The 17,302-nt window shown below is 34.5% G+C and overlaps 1 protein-coding gene and 1 long non-coding RNA gene across 2 annotated transcripts; one reads left to right on the top strand and one right to left on the bottom strand.

The window, feature by feature from the left end:
• Window positions 1-5,454: 5,454 nt before the first annotated feature.
• LOC133848721 (uncharacterized) lies at window positions 5,455-7,204 on the bottom strand. The gene is made up of 4 exons (XM_062284377.1): window positions 6,619-7,204; window positions 6,289-6,564; window positions 6,047-6,232; window positions 5,455-5,933 (listed from the first exon to the last, which is right to left on the bottom strand). The coding sequence occupies exons 1-4, from the start codon at window positions 7,078-7,080 to the stop codon at window positions 5,577-5,579; spliced, it is 1,281 nt and encodes a 426-aa protein (XP_062140361.1). The 5' UTR covers window positions 7,081-7,204; the 3' UTR covers window positions 5,455-5,576.
• A 9,087-nt stretch (window positions 7,205-16,291) lies between these two features.
• On the top strand, window positions 16,292-16,628 carry LOC133847496 (uncharacterized). Its single transcript, XR_009895167.1, has 2 exons — window positions 16,292-16,431; window positions 16,500-16,628. It is a non-coding gene; the product is annotated as an uncharacterized LOC133847496 (long non-coding RNA).
• The last annotated feature ends 674 nt before the right edge of the window (window positions 16,629-17,302 follow it).

Raw genomic sequence — 17,302 nt, 5'->3', positions numbered from 1 at the left:
AAAAATTAACTTTATTTAAATTTACTTATCTTTAAAAACCCAACTATTTACTTTCATATACTCATATGTGTATAATTGTACATATGTATATGTATCAAATGGCTTGTCTATATACATATGTATGTATGTACGGCATATTTGTGTAACTATTATTCGCGGCCGACGTGCTGCATTGAAACACGAAGGCCCAGCCTGTTGCGTCGTATTGCCTATGTCGTCTATATTCAACAGGCAGAATAGTACATACATACCTTCAGACATACAAGAAAGTAACCATACATGTACATATACTAATATATATAGATATGTATATATAAAAGCATACATTCGTATACTTAAATGTATGCGTAAGTACTGACATATCCGCTTCCGCAATAAGCGGTCTTTATTTTGTGTGAATCCATTCTAAAATGGAAAGGTAAAATCCCTTCATCAATTATCATCTACAGAATGCAAATGCTGTAAGCCTCATGCAAATTATTGGAAATCATAATATCTACTTGAAGAAAAGTTATTTACAATTTTTTTTATTTGTTTAATATTTATTTACTAACGATATGAACTGATTGCATATTGTATTTTTGATATTACGCTTGGGTTAATGTTATGAACGAGTGCAAGCTTGATATATTTAAACTATTTAGTATATGTATATGTATGTAGTTTTAACTTCGTGTAATATGCTTATAGGGTATATGTATAATAAGTAGACTTATTCACTGCATATATTGCTAAAGAGCCCCGTTATACAAAGATTATATATTTTATATTCAGAATTGTATTTCTAGTTGTTGGTTTTAATGCGCCTTCGGCTTTGCGCTTACATTTGGAGAAGCGACAATCGATTATGAAGCAGACAGCAAAGCAAAGCAAAACTCAAAAGCTTTTACGGTGGTGCTAATAGCATTAGCATTAAAAAATGTTTTCTATTTCTTAAAACATATTTTTAGTATGTTTATGTGCGATGAATAGTTTTTGTTTCATTCTCTAATTAAAATTTATGTTAAATTTATCTAAAAATGCGTATATCTATTTACTTTATAACCAAATTTTGCAAAAGCTGTCTAATGTCCATGTTTATTGTAGCCTGTTGCTGCAGTTCCTTAGATTGTAGGAGAAGTCACTGCGCAACTCACCACATGGGTACACATCGTTCATCTCTAATCTGTTGCTCACTCTTTAGCAACAGGTACTGCAACAAGCAAACCCGAAGAGCTTGCTTATAGCGCAACAAAATTCACGAGCAATAACAGTCATGCGCACTTGCGACAACAGCATACAGAAAAGGAAAGCGCAGTATTAGTCACTGGGGTTCACTTGCATCCCTATCGGCAATTCCCCAGTTGCACGATGAAGTGCAATACAGCCAAATATCCCCACATAGATCATGGATATGACCTGAAAGGGGAATCGTCTATTGTGGGAGTTGAACTTTAACGAGGTACGCCACTGCTTCAAGCAACAGTTCCTTCTCATGAAGGTGAATGTGTTATTACAGCAGTGTCATTACGCGCGGTCGTGCGAAAAAATTCTATCCCAGCGTTTGCAGACGAAACTATGCTCTTAACTAATCAATAAAAATACCTTTTAAAAAACATAAAACATATACATATACATATACATATACATATACATATACATATACATATACATATACATATACATATACATATACATATACATATACATATACATATACATATACATATACATATATATATATATATACATATACATATACATATATATATATATATATATATATACATATACATATACATATACATATATATATACATATACATATACATATACATATACATATACATATACATATACATATACATATACATATACATATACATATACATATACATATACATATACATATATATATATATATACATATACATATACATATACATATACATATATATATATATATACATATACATATACATATATATATATATATATACATATACATATATATATACATATATATATACATATACATATACATATACATATACATATACATATACATATACATATATATATATATATATATATATATATATATATACATATACATATACATATACATATACATATATATATACATATACATATACATATACATATACATATATATATATATATATATACATATACATATACATATACATATACATATACATATACATATACATATACATATACATATACATATACATATACATATACATATACATATACATATACATATACATATACATATACATATACATATACATATACATATACATATACATATACATATACATATACATATACATATTCATATACATATACATATACATATACATATCTTAAGTAGACCATTATCTGAAGTAAACAAACAAATATAGGGCCTATTGAGACTCTACATTTTTCTAACGCTTTCTTAGTGGTTGCTTCTTCTAACGCTACACACAGATAGCATTAAAGGAGGGTACAACACTGTAGGTTCAAAGGAGGGTACAACACAAGACCGTAGGCTCACTGAATCTGTTGATATTCAAGCCTTGGCCCGGCTTGGGCCTATCAGGCAAAGCTCCTGGGAACTGCTTCTAGCTGGAACTGGAGCCACAGCGACTACTATGCTGCTTTAACAACATAACGGACACGAACAAACACAGCGCGTTTGTCGAAAGTTGCATAAATTAACGTTAAAAGCCATGGCCTTGGTTGTGACTGGTGTTGTTACTTTGTTAGCGGCGCAACCCAGCAGCAGTAACATGCAATAAAGCCATCAAATGATGCCTTTATTGATGTAGCTACCTTCCTGTTCTTTTACAAAAACAAACTCAAAGTGCATCATTGGCTTTATTGCAGATATTTAACTGTATGGACTTTTTGTGACTTTGAGTCTGGAATCTGTAGAAAGCAACACTTACAGTTGGTTCATATGAACAGATGCTGTAAGTATGTAAGTGAATGTTAGTGGATTGTAAGTAGTAGTAGTAGTTATACATGTGTAATATATATATCAAAAAAATAGTTAAATAATGTTTTGTAAATAAAATGAGGCAATAAAATAGAGACAATGCCAATTATTACTCTTCCAATTTTATAACAGTGCTTATATAAAACAACCCTTACCTAAGGGCTAAGCTGTAGAGTCTAACCCCAAATTTCCACATATGAGCGTCACCCGCTGTGCCTTTGTGGATAAGCACGGTCAAAAACGTGTGCACAAATCTAAATATAGGAATTAATGAATTATGAGTAAATGGATTTGCTTCGTTGCCGTGCATCCAAGCGGCGATTTCAGTGAAGGTTTGTGCACTTGAGTGTAAGGCTACATAAATAGCAGCCGTTCCTTTCCTTGCAACACCTACAAATACGATAATATTGATGTGTGCATCCTAAACTGCTTTGATGTCTATCTTACCAATGAGTAATTAATTAAGTGAAAACTTTATTGGATTTTTCGCCTAATATGAGTATATGCTCAATTAATGGTGCATAACAAAATCTTTGTTAACATCTAATGAGTTTCTTAAAAACGTCGTCACGTTTCAAAATACAGAAGCTCTCAAAGTTGTGGACTACAATTTTCAATTTTTTAACTTATATTCTTCAGACGATAATTAAATGCTAGACCTTACAAAATGCTCAGTCTTTAACTGAAGACAAGAGGTTTTCATTAATAGACCACCGTCAACGTCACATATATTTGACATAGAAAGTCCAAGCTATTTTGTAGAGATGTGCTCAGCTCTTATTGGCTCCATTGGAGCTATGTAGCTGTTGGCACACTGCTCGTCAATGCCACAGACAACAATGGGAGACACCTATGTTATCAGAGCATTTCATTGAGGGTGTTGTTTAATTAAATTTCTGAAATTAAAATGTTTTGTTTATATAAATTGAAAAATGTGCACACCAACTACAACTCAATGCGACAAAAGAACAAACATAAAACCACGCAAAAGCAAACGCATAAAAATTATATCGGCGACAGAATGCCCTTACTTAATACATACTATGTATATACATATTTATTATGCGTTTATAATGAAAATGCTATTTAAAAATAATACATTTACACTTAAAACATACATACATGTATGTATATATATAATATAATTAAATTCTAAATTATTAATTGTACTCTTTTTATTTAGTTTTAAAAACTGGTTATTTAGTTGGAAAGAAGTCTTTCATTTTATTTTATTATGTTCATTTTTATTTTACACGTAGCTGGATTCTATTTGGAAGTATGTTCATACTATATATGACAGCCGTCATGACTCTTGCTAGACGGCAGACTACATGCCAGTTAGGGCTATTGTGTGCACCTCAAATCGGTGCTGGTGCGAAACATACAACTGAAAGCAGTTTTCTCCGCTTAACAGGCTACAAGTCAGTCATTCAATGATTGAGCGTCATCAATGTTTTCAGCCTTTGGCAGACATATATCTGCCATATGCATATGTGTTTGTATATAAATGTGTTGCTGGCTTTTCAATTCTGATTCCTTTCATTTCAATTTCTGTTGCCTTTGTGTGGGCAAAGCGGCAAAAGCAGCAATGCCATAGTAATTAATTGAAGTCCAGTTGAGTCGAAAAACTGAAAATTCATGTTAAGTTGCAAAATAAATTCTCTAGTGGAAAAGCAAGGAAAACTACATTTGAGTATGCTCGACGGTAAGATAACAGTGATCGAAATGACACACCACGAGATCAACCAAGTAGGTGGAGCTGTAACTAATTTGTGCCAATAATAAGTTTTGCTATTAGCATTTTTAGATTTTTCCTTTCAAAATCAAGATTAAAGAATTAAAAACACATTCCTTTTTTGGGCTCGATTGAAATTTCATTGATTAAAATAAATAAATTGCTTTGACAGTAGTAAAATACAAGTACATATTTCATATTTCTATTTAAACCTTTATCATTCATATATTTCATCCTTAGTATTTAAAAGGTTGAACGAATGATAGAGGGTTTTAATCTTCCTTTATTAACCACGTTTCCACCCTAATAAATGAATAAGATTGTGTATCCTTCTCATGACAACAAGACAATCTTTTCCTCCCATCCTAAATTGACATGAGCAAAGTAGTTTCACTTTGTTGATTACTGTCATGTTGAAATTCATTTTGTTGTGTGCACAACCTCTTCATCATTCTGTAAAGAAGGTTGAATGAGATGTTCAATTGGGAGGAAACTCATTGATTCCCATCGCATTGCTGTCCAAATAGATATGCAAAAAAAAAAAAAAAAATGGTGCGAACTCATACGAATATACATGAATGTGAATTAAAGTAAAGTAGTAACTCGTAGCTGTTAACTAGTTTCTTAGACTAATTAAATTTGAGACTCCAAAGTAATTGTGGTAATAAAATTGGCTAGTTAAGAGATATCATCAATATATATAGTCGTTTTCGATTTGAATTCAATTGATATGTTATCTTTCAACATGACTTTATTAAGAGCAGATTAAACTGTTAATTTATGTGACTAATATTTTAACATTGGTCCAAATAAAAATAGGCTAAAGTATTAATAAATGTTGAATAACTCGAATTAATAACGTAAGCCCAAATATTCATAGAGCGGAACTTCTACGACGGATTCACTTGTGCTCATTTCTTGGAAGTCTCCTCCTTGCAGCAAATATAAAGGTCGCGCTAATTTTGGATTGTTTAAATAAAAATCAATCAACGCCGTAGTGCTTCGTAGGTGAGTGATGCCTTTAAATATTTTCTCACGCGTAAGAAGATCGTTGGGGTATACGGTTTCGATGACTTTATCACCAGAACGTTTCACCCATGGTCGTTCTTTAAGTGGCACTGTTCGACCAAAAGCGCTAAGTAGCGGTTTCTCAGATATGCGCATTGCATGGTCATTGATGTGTTTTTCGTACTTCAGTTCAATTGCCATCTGTCCAAGACAAATAGTTAAAAATTATGCATAAATACAACCACAATCAAAAAGGAATTACACAGAATACAGAAGATATTAAATACTCTCTCGAACATGTTCTGAGAACTTACGTGAGGCTTGTTCCATTTATCAGCCACGGTTTGCGCTATGGCATTAACCTCTTTTGGATCAGTTTTGACTGAGGCAAGAAGTGTACGATCGCCTTTAATAGAGAACAAATTTTTTACTTTCTCTGGTGTCATTGATGTATCCATAGTACCGATGGAGTTAAGCCAATGAATAAATCGTTCAGCTGACTGCAAAGGGGTAACTTATCATAATCGCTGACTGACTTATGGAATCACTAACAAACCGCATCCATTAAATTCTCTGCCTGCTCATCCAAAGTGTACACGGCGCTTCCTGGCTTGGACCGTTCCACCTTAGAGTCCCAGGAAACGCGTTCGTCCCGCGTAGCACATAGAAACTTGGCGTACCAACTAGTCTTGTCAAGGGTTCGATGCGTATGGCCCACTGGCTCATCCAGCCTAAGGTCGAACTTTTCAAACTCATGATCCATGCGCACTATGTCGGAGTGCTGGCTTTCATTGAATTGTTCTTCCAATTTTTTTCGCCCATGGTCCGTTACCTACGCATAAATCACACGCAACTATTGAATGAAATAAACTACATGGCCACTTACTAGTGAAGCTCCATCCTGCCCATCTTCTCTACTGTCTTGCTCACTAGCAATCTGATAGTCATGTGGACGTTCCTCGCGCATTTCGTCCCGAATAAAAACAACATCGTCAGAACTCGAGAAGTCATAAGACTGTATCTGCTTAACACGTTCCCGAAGACGAGGCGGTAGCACTAACGAGTAGTCAATTACAGGCAAACGTGGTTGTGAAACGCAATGCACTGCAAACTCCACCTCATCGATTACATCGCGCCAATATGCTTTTCCACGTAGACCTCCTCTAGGGCGAAGATGTGCGAATTTGCTTATAATACTGCTTGAGGATTTTTGATTAATCATTGAGTTTTCTTCCTGCTGCCGACCGCTAACAGTTTCTGGTGTTCCTTTACTGATACGGCTTTCATTACTACTTCGACTGGCATAATTATTGGAACTCCTTTGAAATCCCTTTTTCGATGCAGACATTATAGCTTCTCAGGACACGAGGTTCGGGTATTATAATATTGTCGTTTTACAAAAACTGTTGCTATAGTTTAAAATGAGTTTGTTTATTCAATAGACAGAATTGTTGCCTTGTCAATTTAACTTCAAAAGCCTACGATGCTTGAAAAAGCCTTTGGTTTAAACACCAAATATTTAAGCAAGCATCAAAGCTTCAGCAACTGTCAATAAAACGTTAGTAGTTCGGGTCTAAATAAAAGCTTGTCATTTAAAATAAAGCATTCGTGCAAGTTTATTAAGTAAAAAGCCATTGAGATAAAAGCATTTGGTTTGAACATCAAATACTGCAATGTACACGAAAGCTTCATAAGCTTGCAATAAAGCGTTATTTGGTGTATGACCCAAATAACATATGTTAAAAGCTTTACTGTATAATAGGGAAATACTCGTTGGATGGCTTTTGTAAGCTTAAAGCTTCATAAGTTTAATAAGGCATGCGCTTAGCCATGATACAAGTACACAAGGTAGTCTCGCTTAGCATGCAAACTTCTCTTGACGGCATTGATGGAGAAACTTTGAAAGAACCCTTAAGACACCAAAAAAAAAATATTTTTCGTAAAAAACGACCACCAGAGACTATTATGAATTGAAAGAAAATTGTATTATTTTAATCAGGCAAATAAAGCCATAATACTAATTGGCTTATGCAATTTTGTTGATCTTCTATTGAAAGCCATGTACATAAATAAAAAGTACACAGATTATTTATTCTTTCCTTTAATATTGAGCGATTGCTTGTTATAAATTTTGATAAAAAGTATCGACAATTAATCATAAGGAAAGAGTATCCAGGAGTCGACCCTCAGCGTCATTTTTTGTACTTTTTCTGGATTTTTTTAGGATTGCCTGCATGCCCGTAAGGAAAAATTGTGTCAACTTTAGCTACAATGTGCTGTAAACTGTTCCGAAGAATTCAATAGCTCGGAATCTGCGAACCCGTGATACTCCTGTGCACAAAAGCAAGAAAGGATAACCAAGTATATAAGTGACAGAGACAACTTTGAAAAATTCTGCGCATATTAAAATTCTTGAGAACAGCTTTTGACATAAATTAAAACTTTTTGTCAACGAGCGCATCGTCGAACACACATACATATATGAAATACGAAGCAAAGCGCCGCTCTACATATAAAGAGATATATTTACTTATCCACCATATCCTTACATGAGAATTGACAACATAATTGTATTACTTCATTTTAGTTTATTTAATAATGAACAAATTTTTTGTGTGGAAAGCATATGTAACTTTCCTGATAATTGACGCCTATAAAACAATTTTCTCAAAATTTCGTCAAATTAATTGTTACACAAAAAAGTAGCTAAAAACTTTTTATTAGTTATATGACATTACTTATAAATGAATGCCAAGAAACACCGCCTTCATCGAGCAAAACGTCAATTCAAGTCTTTTGTATAGCAAGCTGACATATTCGAAGGCTGATTAAAAACTTTTTTAATTAATTCTCATGGCAAAATAACTTGCAGATCAACCCGCCCCCTTACGAGATGCTAAATGTATAACGTTACGAGTGGCAAGGCTCCGGCACAGAGTCACCGTCAAATCAATTGAACGAAAAGTTTGGCGATGCTGTATGCATAAGAGTATGTACATAAATATATATGTCTGTATGTTTAGGCTAGTACTGACTTACAAGAATAAATTAATATATACAGCGTGAGTATCGACTCTATTATAAGGTGAGAGATAGTAAAAATATATCTGGAAGCATCGATATAATATCAACATATCAAGCAGACCAGGATTCCCTTCCTGAGCGCATGAAAAATTAATTTTACTTCATTGCTGTGCGCTTGTGGTTCAGTGTCTAATTTGTCGATGGAAATTATTTATGAGCTAACTGCGCGTATCATGAGGTTGAGCCTTGAAAATGTCACCTACGTGATTGTTGCTATGAGCGCGTGATTTTTCTGCCACTGTCAAAACTTTTTCAATAATATATAAATCAAAACGTCATAAAGTCACGGTCACACGTTGCAAAATTGCTTCGCTCCAGTCTTCTCTTGAGCGACACATTTTATTTGCTTTTATTCAAGTAATAATTCGAGGCGGCAGAGGTTTTTTTTTTAAGACAATTTAAGTTTCTGTTACTTTACACTGATGTGCATTTGATATATATTGGATATATATATATATTTAAATATATATATATATCTTTTGTGTATATGCGTGAGTGCCTAGCTACTATAGTACAAGCAGACAGACAAATAAGAAATGCCACACCTCTCCAGCTGTTACCTGTCTGAAGTCTTCTTCGTGTTTGCCAGAATCGCAACTTCCTTGCCTTTCAACTTTTTTTTTACATTCATGAAAATATGTCACAAAATTTATTGCAAAATAATTTAACTGTTTTGGGTGTGGTTCTTGTCTAATGTCCATAACGTTGCCCAAGCGAACGACAAAGCTCAACCGTCACTTTGGATACTTAAGAGAAATCTTACTGGCAGTTTCGTGCTTGTTTGTTGTGTTTTTTTGCACATTAAAATATTAAAAATTCCTTTAGAATCTAAAGAATGTCTCTGTTACCGAAATTGCTGTGTTGTCTGTAAATATTTTATCTTCGCTTGCCGCAAAACGTTTAAGTCAATCAAAAATTGTCTTTGATCCTACCACTTGGAAATTTTAGGTTTATTCATATGCAAAAGCAAATACATACATACACTGACTTCATGTGTATATAAAGTTGATATAATATATATATAGTTAATATAAAAACTTTGGTTTTCGGAATACAAAAAAATAATTATAATTAGCATAATTAGGGTCTTTTATTTTTGTACGCTGTGGAAGGTTGAAGCGGGGAATGCAGCGGGAGATTAAAATTTCAAAAACAACTTTAATTCAAAGAACAATTTATTATTTTTACGCGGGCCAAGCTGCTGATGTGTTGCACCATAAAGTGTTATAAAGTTCACTTAATTGATGTGTAACAATAGGATAACAAATAAATAGAATATATAATATTATATTGACATGCGTGGATGGACTCTGTCTTTATTTTTTTTTTTATTGAGTTTAGCACGTCGAAACGAAGATTATGTGTGGTTGCCTCCGACTTGACTCACCCAATTGCATTTTAGCGCTTTACTGTCCATTGCAATTTTCGATTGGAAAACAGTGGTGCATGGGTTTCACTGGCAACAAAATTAAATGAAAAGAGTACAGAGAAAGTACACAAATGTTTGTTTTTGTGCGTTTCAATCAGTTTGAATGCGAAATATTTTTAACAAATATTTTCAAAAATGCGCTCAAAAGCGGTCCAATTTATTCGTCTGGGCATGTACATAAAGAGAAAGGGTTCGGGATCTGTATGATCTCTGTATGTATTTAAACAGCAATTTCGCAATGTAAATCGACAAATGTATACGTTCAGACAGTTTAAGGGTCTACGACCGTCGATGGTGGGAGATGAGGCTGTTATGGCTTTGCTATATCAAACGAACCAAACAACACCATGACAGCCTCTGTGTGTGAATTTCCGCCCCTCTTTACCGCAACTTTTATTTGTAAATTATTTTTAATTGAAATCGATTGATATACGCATATATTAAAACAAGTTAAATTCTTGCAATCATGGTGATGGACTGTGATATACCGCATAAATAGCTCGGGGTTTCCCAAAATGTATTTGTAAGCCAATAAACTTGTAACTACTTACATAAATGTGCATTTTTTATTTACTTTGTATCAGTAAGGTAAATTCTGTGTAAATCTTAATTTTATGGAAATATATTACTGATGAAAACCTTTAACATTCATAGTTATCATAGTTTGGGTCGCCAATATGTTTTGATGCACGTATTTTATGATTTATTAGGGAATGTGTTAGCTATATTATTTACAGGTGGAGTATGCCCATTATATTGCTACGTAGACTAGTCGGGTTTCAGAAAAGAGCTGAGAGGTCATCAACAGCAGTAGCCTGGTCGACTCAGTAGGCACGCCTCCAAGGGACAGAAAAGCGGAACATTGAACTTTCACTGCAACAATCGCCCCAGCTGCAACAACAATGCACAAGTTTGTAAACTTCAAGAAATTTACACCATCAGCGAATAAGAGGAGCATGTTATTGCTGTTGCCAGATGAGCGCCTGTAGTAGGCTTTTGGGGGGCAGGAAGTTTAAACAGCTAAAGAAAATTTGCTAGCCTCGGCAGTTTTTCCGTTGCCGGTGCCGTTGTGTTTGCTACAAACAATCTGTTCCCGAGTATCAAATATGGTAGCAAAATTGAAACACAATGAAGAGCGCTAGTCAACTTGAACAGCAGCACATTATTTACTATATAAGGAGTATTGGAAGGTATTGTCGGTTGATTCTGCAGTACTGGCAACTTCAACTTGTAACAACGGCATGTATTATATTTAGACAGAGGAAAGACACAAAAATAAACTTATAAAGACAAGGCATAATAAAAATGAAGGCAGATACGCAGTAGAACACAAACCATGTTTGGCAATTGAGCGACAGTTGAAAGGTCTTTCGAGCCAACATCAGATGAATTATGGGGAAAGTTATTGGCTTTTGTTTCGTTTTTGTCTGTGTGAATTTGAACTGCAATGTGAAGGAACTTCCAGTTCAACGTTCAGCCAAAGTAAATTGCATGGTAGATACTGATAATGTAAAATACGGTCCTGTCCACTGAGTTGGCAATCCGGATCTGCGCAGCTAGCATAAAAACAAGTTGTGAAAGTGGCAACAAGTAAATGAGAAGCAAAAGAAAAATAATAATACATCCTAAAATAGTTGAAGTGAACGAATTGGAGTCATGGATTTCATATTCAACGTTTTCCTTTTTATGGCCTTTATACATGAGTTTGTAGGTAGTACATAATATGTTACAATAGTGAACCACAATTATATCTATGATATAGTCTTACACTATATACGTTCTCACATTGTGTCTAAAAATAGTATTCAAAGTCATACGCTGACTAAACGATTGACTTCTTCAATAAGTAGTACATACAAAAAATGCAACTCGCAAATTTTAGCTTGAAATCCATTCTTGGCAACAGAGTAAAGCGCAACGGTAGCGTAACAGAGATGGGAAATTGTACTAGGAAATTTGCCGGAAATTAAAACTTGTGCAAAATAAATCGCCAATCCTCTAACTTACACATTCACATAGGCACAGGACGGCGAGTAGATTCATTGAAAGATCGAAGTACTCAGTCACTCACGCGCACATACATACATACGTTGATGTATGTATATATGCATATACAGACACGCATACGCTAAAGTATACGTACAAACTAACAAAACACACTTGCATACATACTATAAGAGTGCGAACGCAGATGGGCATTCGGCATAAATAGCGACCAGGCCAAAGCACTGCTTGTACATAATACTCGAAACCTCAGGTCCCACTGGAAATTTAAAACTGCTGCCGCTACCTCGACTGACTTCAAGCAGGAAATGGTTGTTGCTACCACTTGTCCTACATACCGCCCACGTTCATATATCTCGTACACACAGCCAGCTCTTCTGCCCGTATCAAACAAGTGCCATGGCGCTTGTTCATTCTATCGGATTTGGCGCTAATGGAGTGACAGTTGGCAAAGAATTATTAGATTTCCTCATGCATAGCGCATTCTAAATGCAGTGCGTCGTCGACACAGACACAGACACAGACATAGCCGACGACCAATGCAAGATGTGATTGTCCAAAAAATGCAAAGCAAACAACAACTGAATCGACACTGCGTCAGACCTGATTTCCTGGAATGACCAACAATTACATGATGCTTAGTCGACGTTGGCGAATGAAGCTGACAACACTGTTGGGATGGTAGATGTATAGTAGGATGGAAGGAAGGATGACTTGGCTAAATTAACTGCGGTAGGAATGACCCACTTGACCTGTTCAACATTCATGAAATTGAAAATTTTTTTGATCATTTGTGGGAATGAATCTCATAAGGCTAGTTATAGTACCTTATACAAATCAAACGTATTAAATGTGCTCATCTAAGGTTTCCGGCAACTTAGTGAAACGATACAACGAAGTAAAATGGCAACGTATTATGAAAATAGTTTAGTTGTGAATTCATGGCTAATATTAAATTGCGTTGAAAAACTAAACACAATTAGGTTTTGCTTCTTTAAATGTATAATTGACGTGAGCTGTAGTGGAAATTTTAACGTCTAACCCAAACGGAGCTGGGAGGCTATTATTTTAAATAAGATTTCATAGTTTGAATTCAACGAAGTTGCTGATTAAATTGCTCAAATTGGCAAACAAACTATAAATTTTAATATTTCAAAATTACCAGGACAACATCAACACACATAGTTCTCGCTAGTATCTTTTATTAGTCGTTGAAAAATTGCGAAAGTTTTTGTATGATTTCTACCGAAAGCTATATTTTCATCTTCGATTCTGACGAAAAAATGTGCTGCAAATAAGAAAATTCCCCAAATATTCTATTTTATTTCTCTGTTTTTCGCTTAGTCGTTTTGTGGACAATTGTCGATTTAAAAATACATTAAGAATCTTAAATTTTCGTTTATGCGACATTATATTAGGTTATCAACGGCTCAAGATATACGAAATTACACTTTCGAAAATGGTATTGAATATTTAGTGAAGTAAATAATCCTTGTTGAAATGAGCATGAAAGCCCAAAGCCAAGAATAAGTAAGGGTGTAGCGGACTTTTCTTCTCCTTCAGTTTCCCATTCGTTTCGACTGGCAGACTCACTAAATGCGACCAAATTATACGCAATCATTTGAAGCTTAACTAAAGTGCGGCATGTCTGCGGCCAAGATGGAAAATGAGTGCTGCGCTGACTTTTTCAAGACATCAGTTGCGTAGTTCATGAAAATTTATTTAAGACAGACTAAGCACAGACTATGGGGACATCTAATATATACGGAGATGTAATTCACATATTTTCAATTGCAATTTCTTAAAAGCACGAATTGCGTATACATTTGAAGTAAAATACTTTTTATCAGCATTTCGTGTGGACAATTCAGTTTTTTTTTTTGCCTTTTTTGTAGTCTTACCAAAGTCTACTGTATTTGACCATTGCTAAATTAAATATTTATTTTAGCTAGAAGCTTTTATTGTTGTCTAAGCAATACATTACTCATAATAACATCAACAAGTAAGTATAAAGCGTAGACAATTTGATGCTGTTACTGTGTATTTTGCCAAGTCAACAATTGCAGTAAAAACTGTTGTATGACAATAACATACCTAATTCTTCTAATTATTATTACAGTTTAATGTATTCACTACTCACAATATGTAAACGTAACATACATATCAACTTATGCGTGGTTTTGGCGGCATGGCTAGGTTATATTTGAGACTTTGAATGCTCATAGATATGAAAGTACTAACAAATACCGCTCAATTTGCTGTACAAATAAAAAAAATTAAATGAGAGCAAAGCTATAAAAACGTTGTAGGGATGATGTAAAAGCATGGCTCAAGCGGGAGGTAACAGAAAGGACCATCGCCTGCCGCGTGCGTTGACAACAGTGGGCGATGGTGACGAACGTGTATGCAATGTGAGTACAGCGGGAGTGGCTAAGTGTCGTCAGCTGCAGTAGCGGTAGTACAATTTATGACAACTTAATTGATTTACTTTTCGTACGTGACCAGAAAAATGAAAATTGCATTACGCTGGGATTTTCTTTGGAGTTTTTTTTCTCTACAACCGGAAATTCTATTTCAATTCGAGCACCATTTTTGTCATAGTCAACAGCCCATGATGTTGGTGTACTTCCTAATGCGCGCTATTAACAACACCCTACTGTATTCTCCAAACCTCTACTTACAGGGAGCTTATTTAAATTACGCATTGTTAAATTTTGGTTTTATTATATACGAACTGTGGAAAAACGTATACAAAATATTTAATAAATGGAGCAAATTAAAAAAATAATAGATCTGAGAAATCAAATCATTTTAAACAAGAACTGTTTTTTTTAAACAAAGAAAAATTTTTTCCTGCCACTAATATTTTAGACTAAGCCGAAGAATTTGTTAACAAGTATCTTCGAGTTTTTCTATGAGAAGATAGTAATATACCATCGATTGTGATAGTACATTAATTTATAATAATTTCGTGGGAGTTTTCTTTCACTTATGGATAATAGATATATATGTAATATATGTAATATATGTAATATATGTAATATATGTAATATATGTAATATATGTAATATATACATATATATTTATATATGTATATTTAATACATTGTCTGACAAAATTTAAACTAAGTCATGCGACCCTAAACTTTTGGCCGACAGTCTGGTAACAGCTGCTGAAAACATAATCGCTCAACGACATCTTTGTCGTAGACACAAACAAATACCCGATTCGAGTGTTGCTTGGTGTCGACTTTTGCAACTTCATCTTGAACTTGCTTCCATTTCGATGGAAAAGGAAACACCAGACTTTAAGCGAATGCCATTTGAGTTACTTAAGCATGCCGGTTTATCCCATCTAAGTTCTTTTGACCTTTTGCTTGCTTTTTTTTTCACTGATTTTTTGTGCAGCAACTTTGCATGGGTCGCGGCGGTAACTGTCTTAACTTTCTTATTATTTGCTTCGTGCGATTTAGCTTGCAAATTGCGTCGGCCCACAGGCTCATGGATGTACTCGTACTACCCACACCCAGCACCCACAAAAGTTTTCGAAAAGCGCTTCATCAATTCACTTTGACTGGTTCTGTTGGCCCGCCCATCTCCCTTTACTTGGCCTAGTTCTGTTAACTGCATGCAAGGAAACACACTCATATAAAGACACATATACGTTCACTCGGTTTTCCCTTACGGCTACTTTGGCTTATGCGCATATTAGCGGCAAGTTCTTTCTATACTTAAGAAACCACTTAAGAAGTCGTTAAATAATCAATGAAAAAGATTTTTTCTCCATCTTTTTTCCAGAGTTTCTTCTTTAATAAATTCATCCTGTCAGCGAACATTTTTACAGACATATAGTAGCGTGTGAATACCTTTTCCTTCAACAAAATTATATCATTGGTATAAGTTGAATAACTATGAGCATTAGGTTTCAAACTAGTAAAAAAAAAAAGAAAATCAACCAAATCCCTTCAATATTTCTGTCAAGTTGAACTGCTCACATCTCTTTAATTCCATATTTGACAATAATTAAGAACGACGACTTTTCTCGTTTACTCAATTTATGAAATTTTGCATATTTCTTTTCACATTCCAATCATCATTGCAGCAGCTCGACCTAAGCAAATAAACAAGCGACAACTACTTGTACAATTGTGCAAACTTTGTTTTGAATCCCCATCAACTGCAGGTAATGGACTGGAAACTTGAATCGATTTTATAATTTACACACAGACTTATTTACAAACCCACTAACAGACACATATGCATGAGAAGACCAGCAAAATAAAAGATATTTGAGAGAATGAAATTGGCGTTTGTGATTAAAATGCAGAGTTGAACATAGATAATAGAAATCAGACACAGCGATGCTACTCGGCTTGCTAAGACATGATGCCTAGACATGGACAAAAAAAAAATAGAACTGGCTGTTACCCTTTGAGATGTGTGGTGGATTGGAGTTCGTCGGAGAACAAACTTATTAATACCTTGGTGACAGTAATCGCAAATAACGAACATTCAAGGTTAGAAGCGATGACGTTGATGTTGTTTCTCAACTTTTGAAATAGAGCTGGATTACGAGTGTAATATTTTAAGTATTATTATATTTATTGGAATTGGGGCTTTGGAAATTCTATGTTAATATTCACGTAACATTTTGTATAGATGATTTCCCGAGTTACTTGAAATATATCTGATTACTTCTTTATCTTTTTTTTGCTTTTTCAAGGACTTTTATTGCATTTGATTGCTGTTTTTTCCTCCTATAAGTCATTGACTTTGATTTTACTTTTGGAATTGGTTTTGTGGTGCTTGAATGGCGCTTCAGCAACTTTCAGCTGCCAAACAAAAAACCACCCGGCCAAACACAGAGCTCTACAGTCATTTGTATTTTCACGGAATGTTCTTTCAGGCAGTTTGACGTGAGCAAGTGCCTTTGTTTGAGGATTTCATACAAATGGCTTGGAAGAATTGCTTTAAGTAATTGTTTTCCTATCCCTACTCCGAGCATTTTGTGATATTTTTCGTTTGTCCTTTATTCTCCAAAACAGTTTGTGCGC

This window comes from Drosophila sulfurigaster, chromosome X, assembly GCF_023558435.1.
Source record: "Drosophila sulfurigaster albostrigata strain 15112-1811.04 chromosome X, ASM2355843v2, whole genome shotgun sequence".
Classification (NCBI taxonomy): domain Eukaryota; kingdom Metazoa; phylum Arthropoda; class Insecta; order Diptera; family Drosophilidae; genus Drosophila; species Drosophila sulfurigaster.
This window is presented reverse-complemented; position numbering and strand designations above follow the sequence as displayed.

Bases quoted from the DNA above. Each gene is read 5' to 3' on its own strand.
- LOC133848721 (XM_062284377.1), bottom strand. From the start codon at position 7,080: ATGTCTGCATCGAAAAAGGGATTTCAAAGGAGTTCCAATAATTATGCC. The intron at 6,233-6,288 runs GTTTGTTAGTGA...ACCCCTTTGCAG, and splicing joins CAGAGAATTTAATGGATGCG to TCAGCTGAACGATTTATTCA. The intron at 5,934-6,046 runs GTAAGTTCTCAG...TGTCTTGGACAG, and splicing joins ATAAATGGAACAAGCCTCAC to ATGGCAATTGAACTGAAGTA.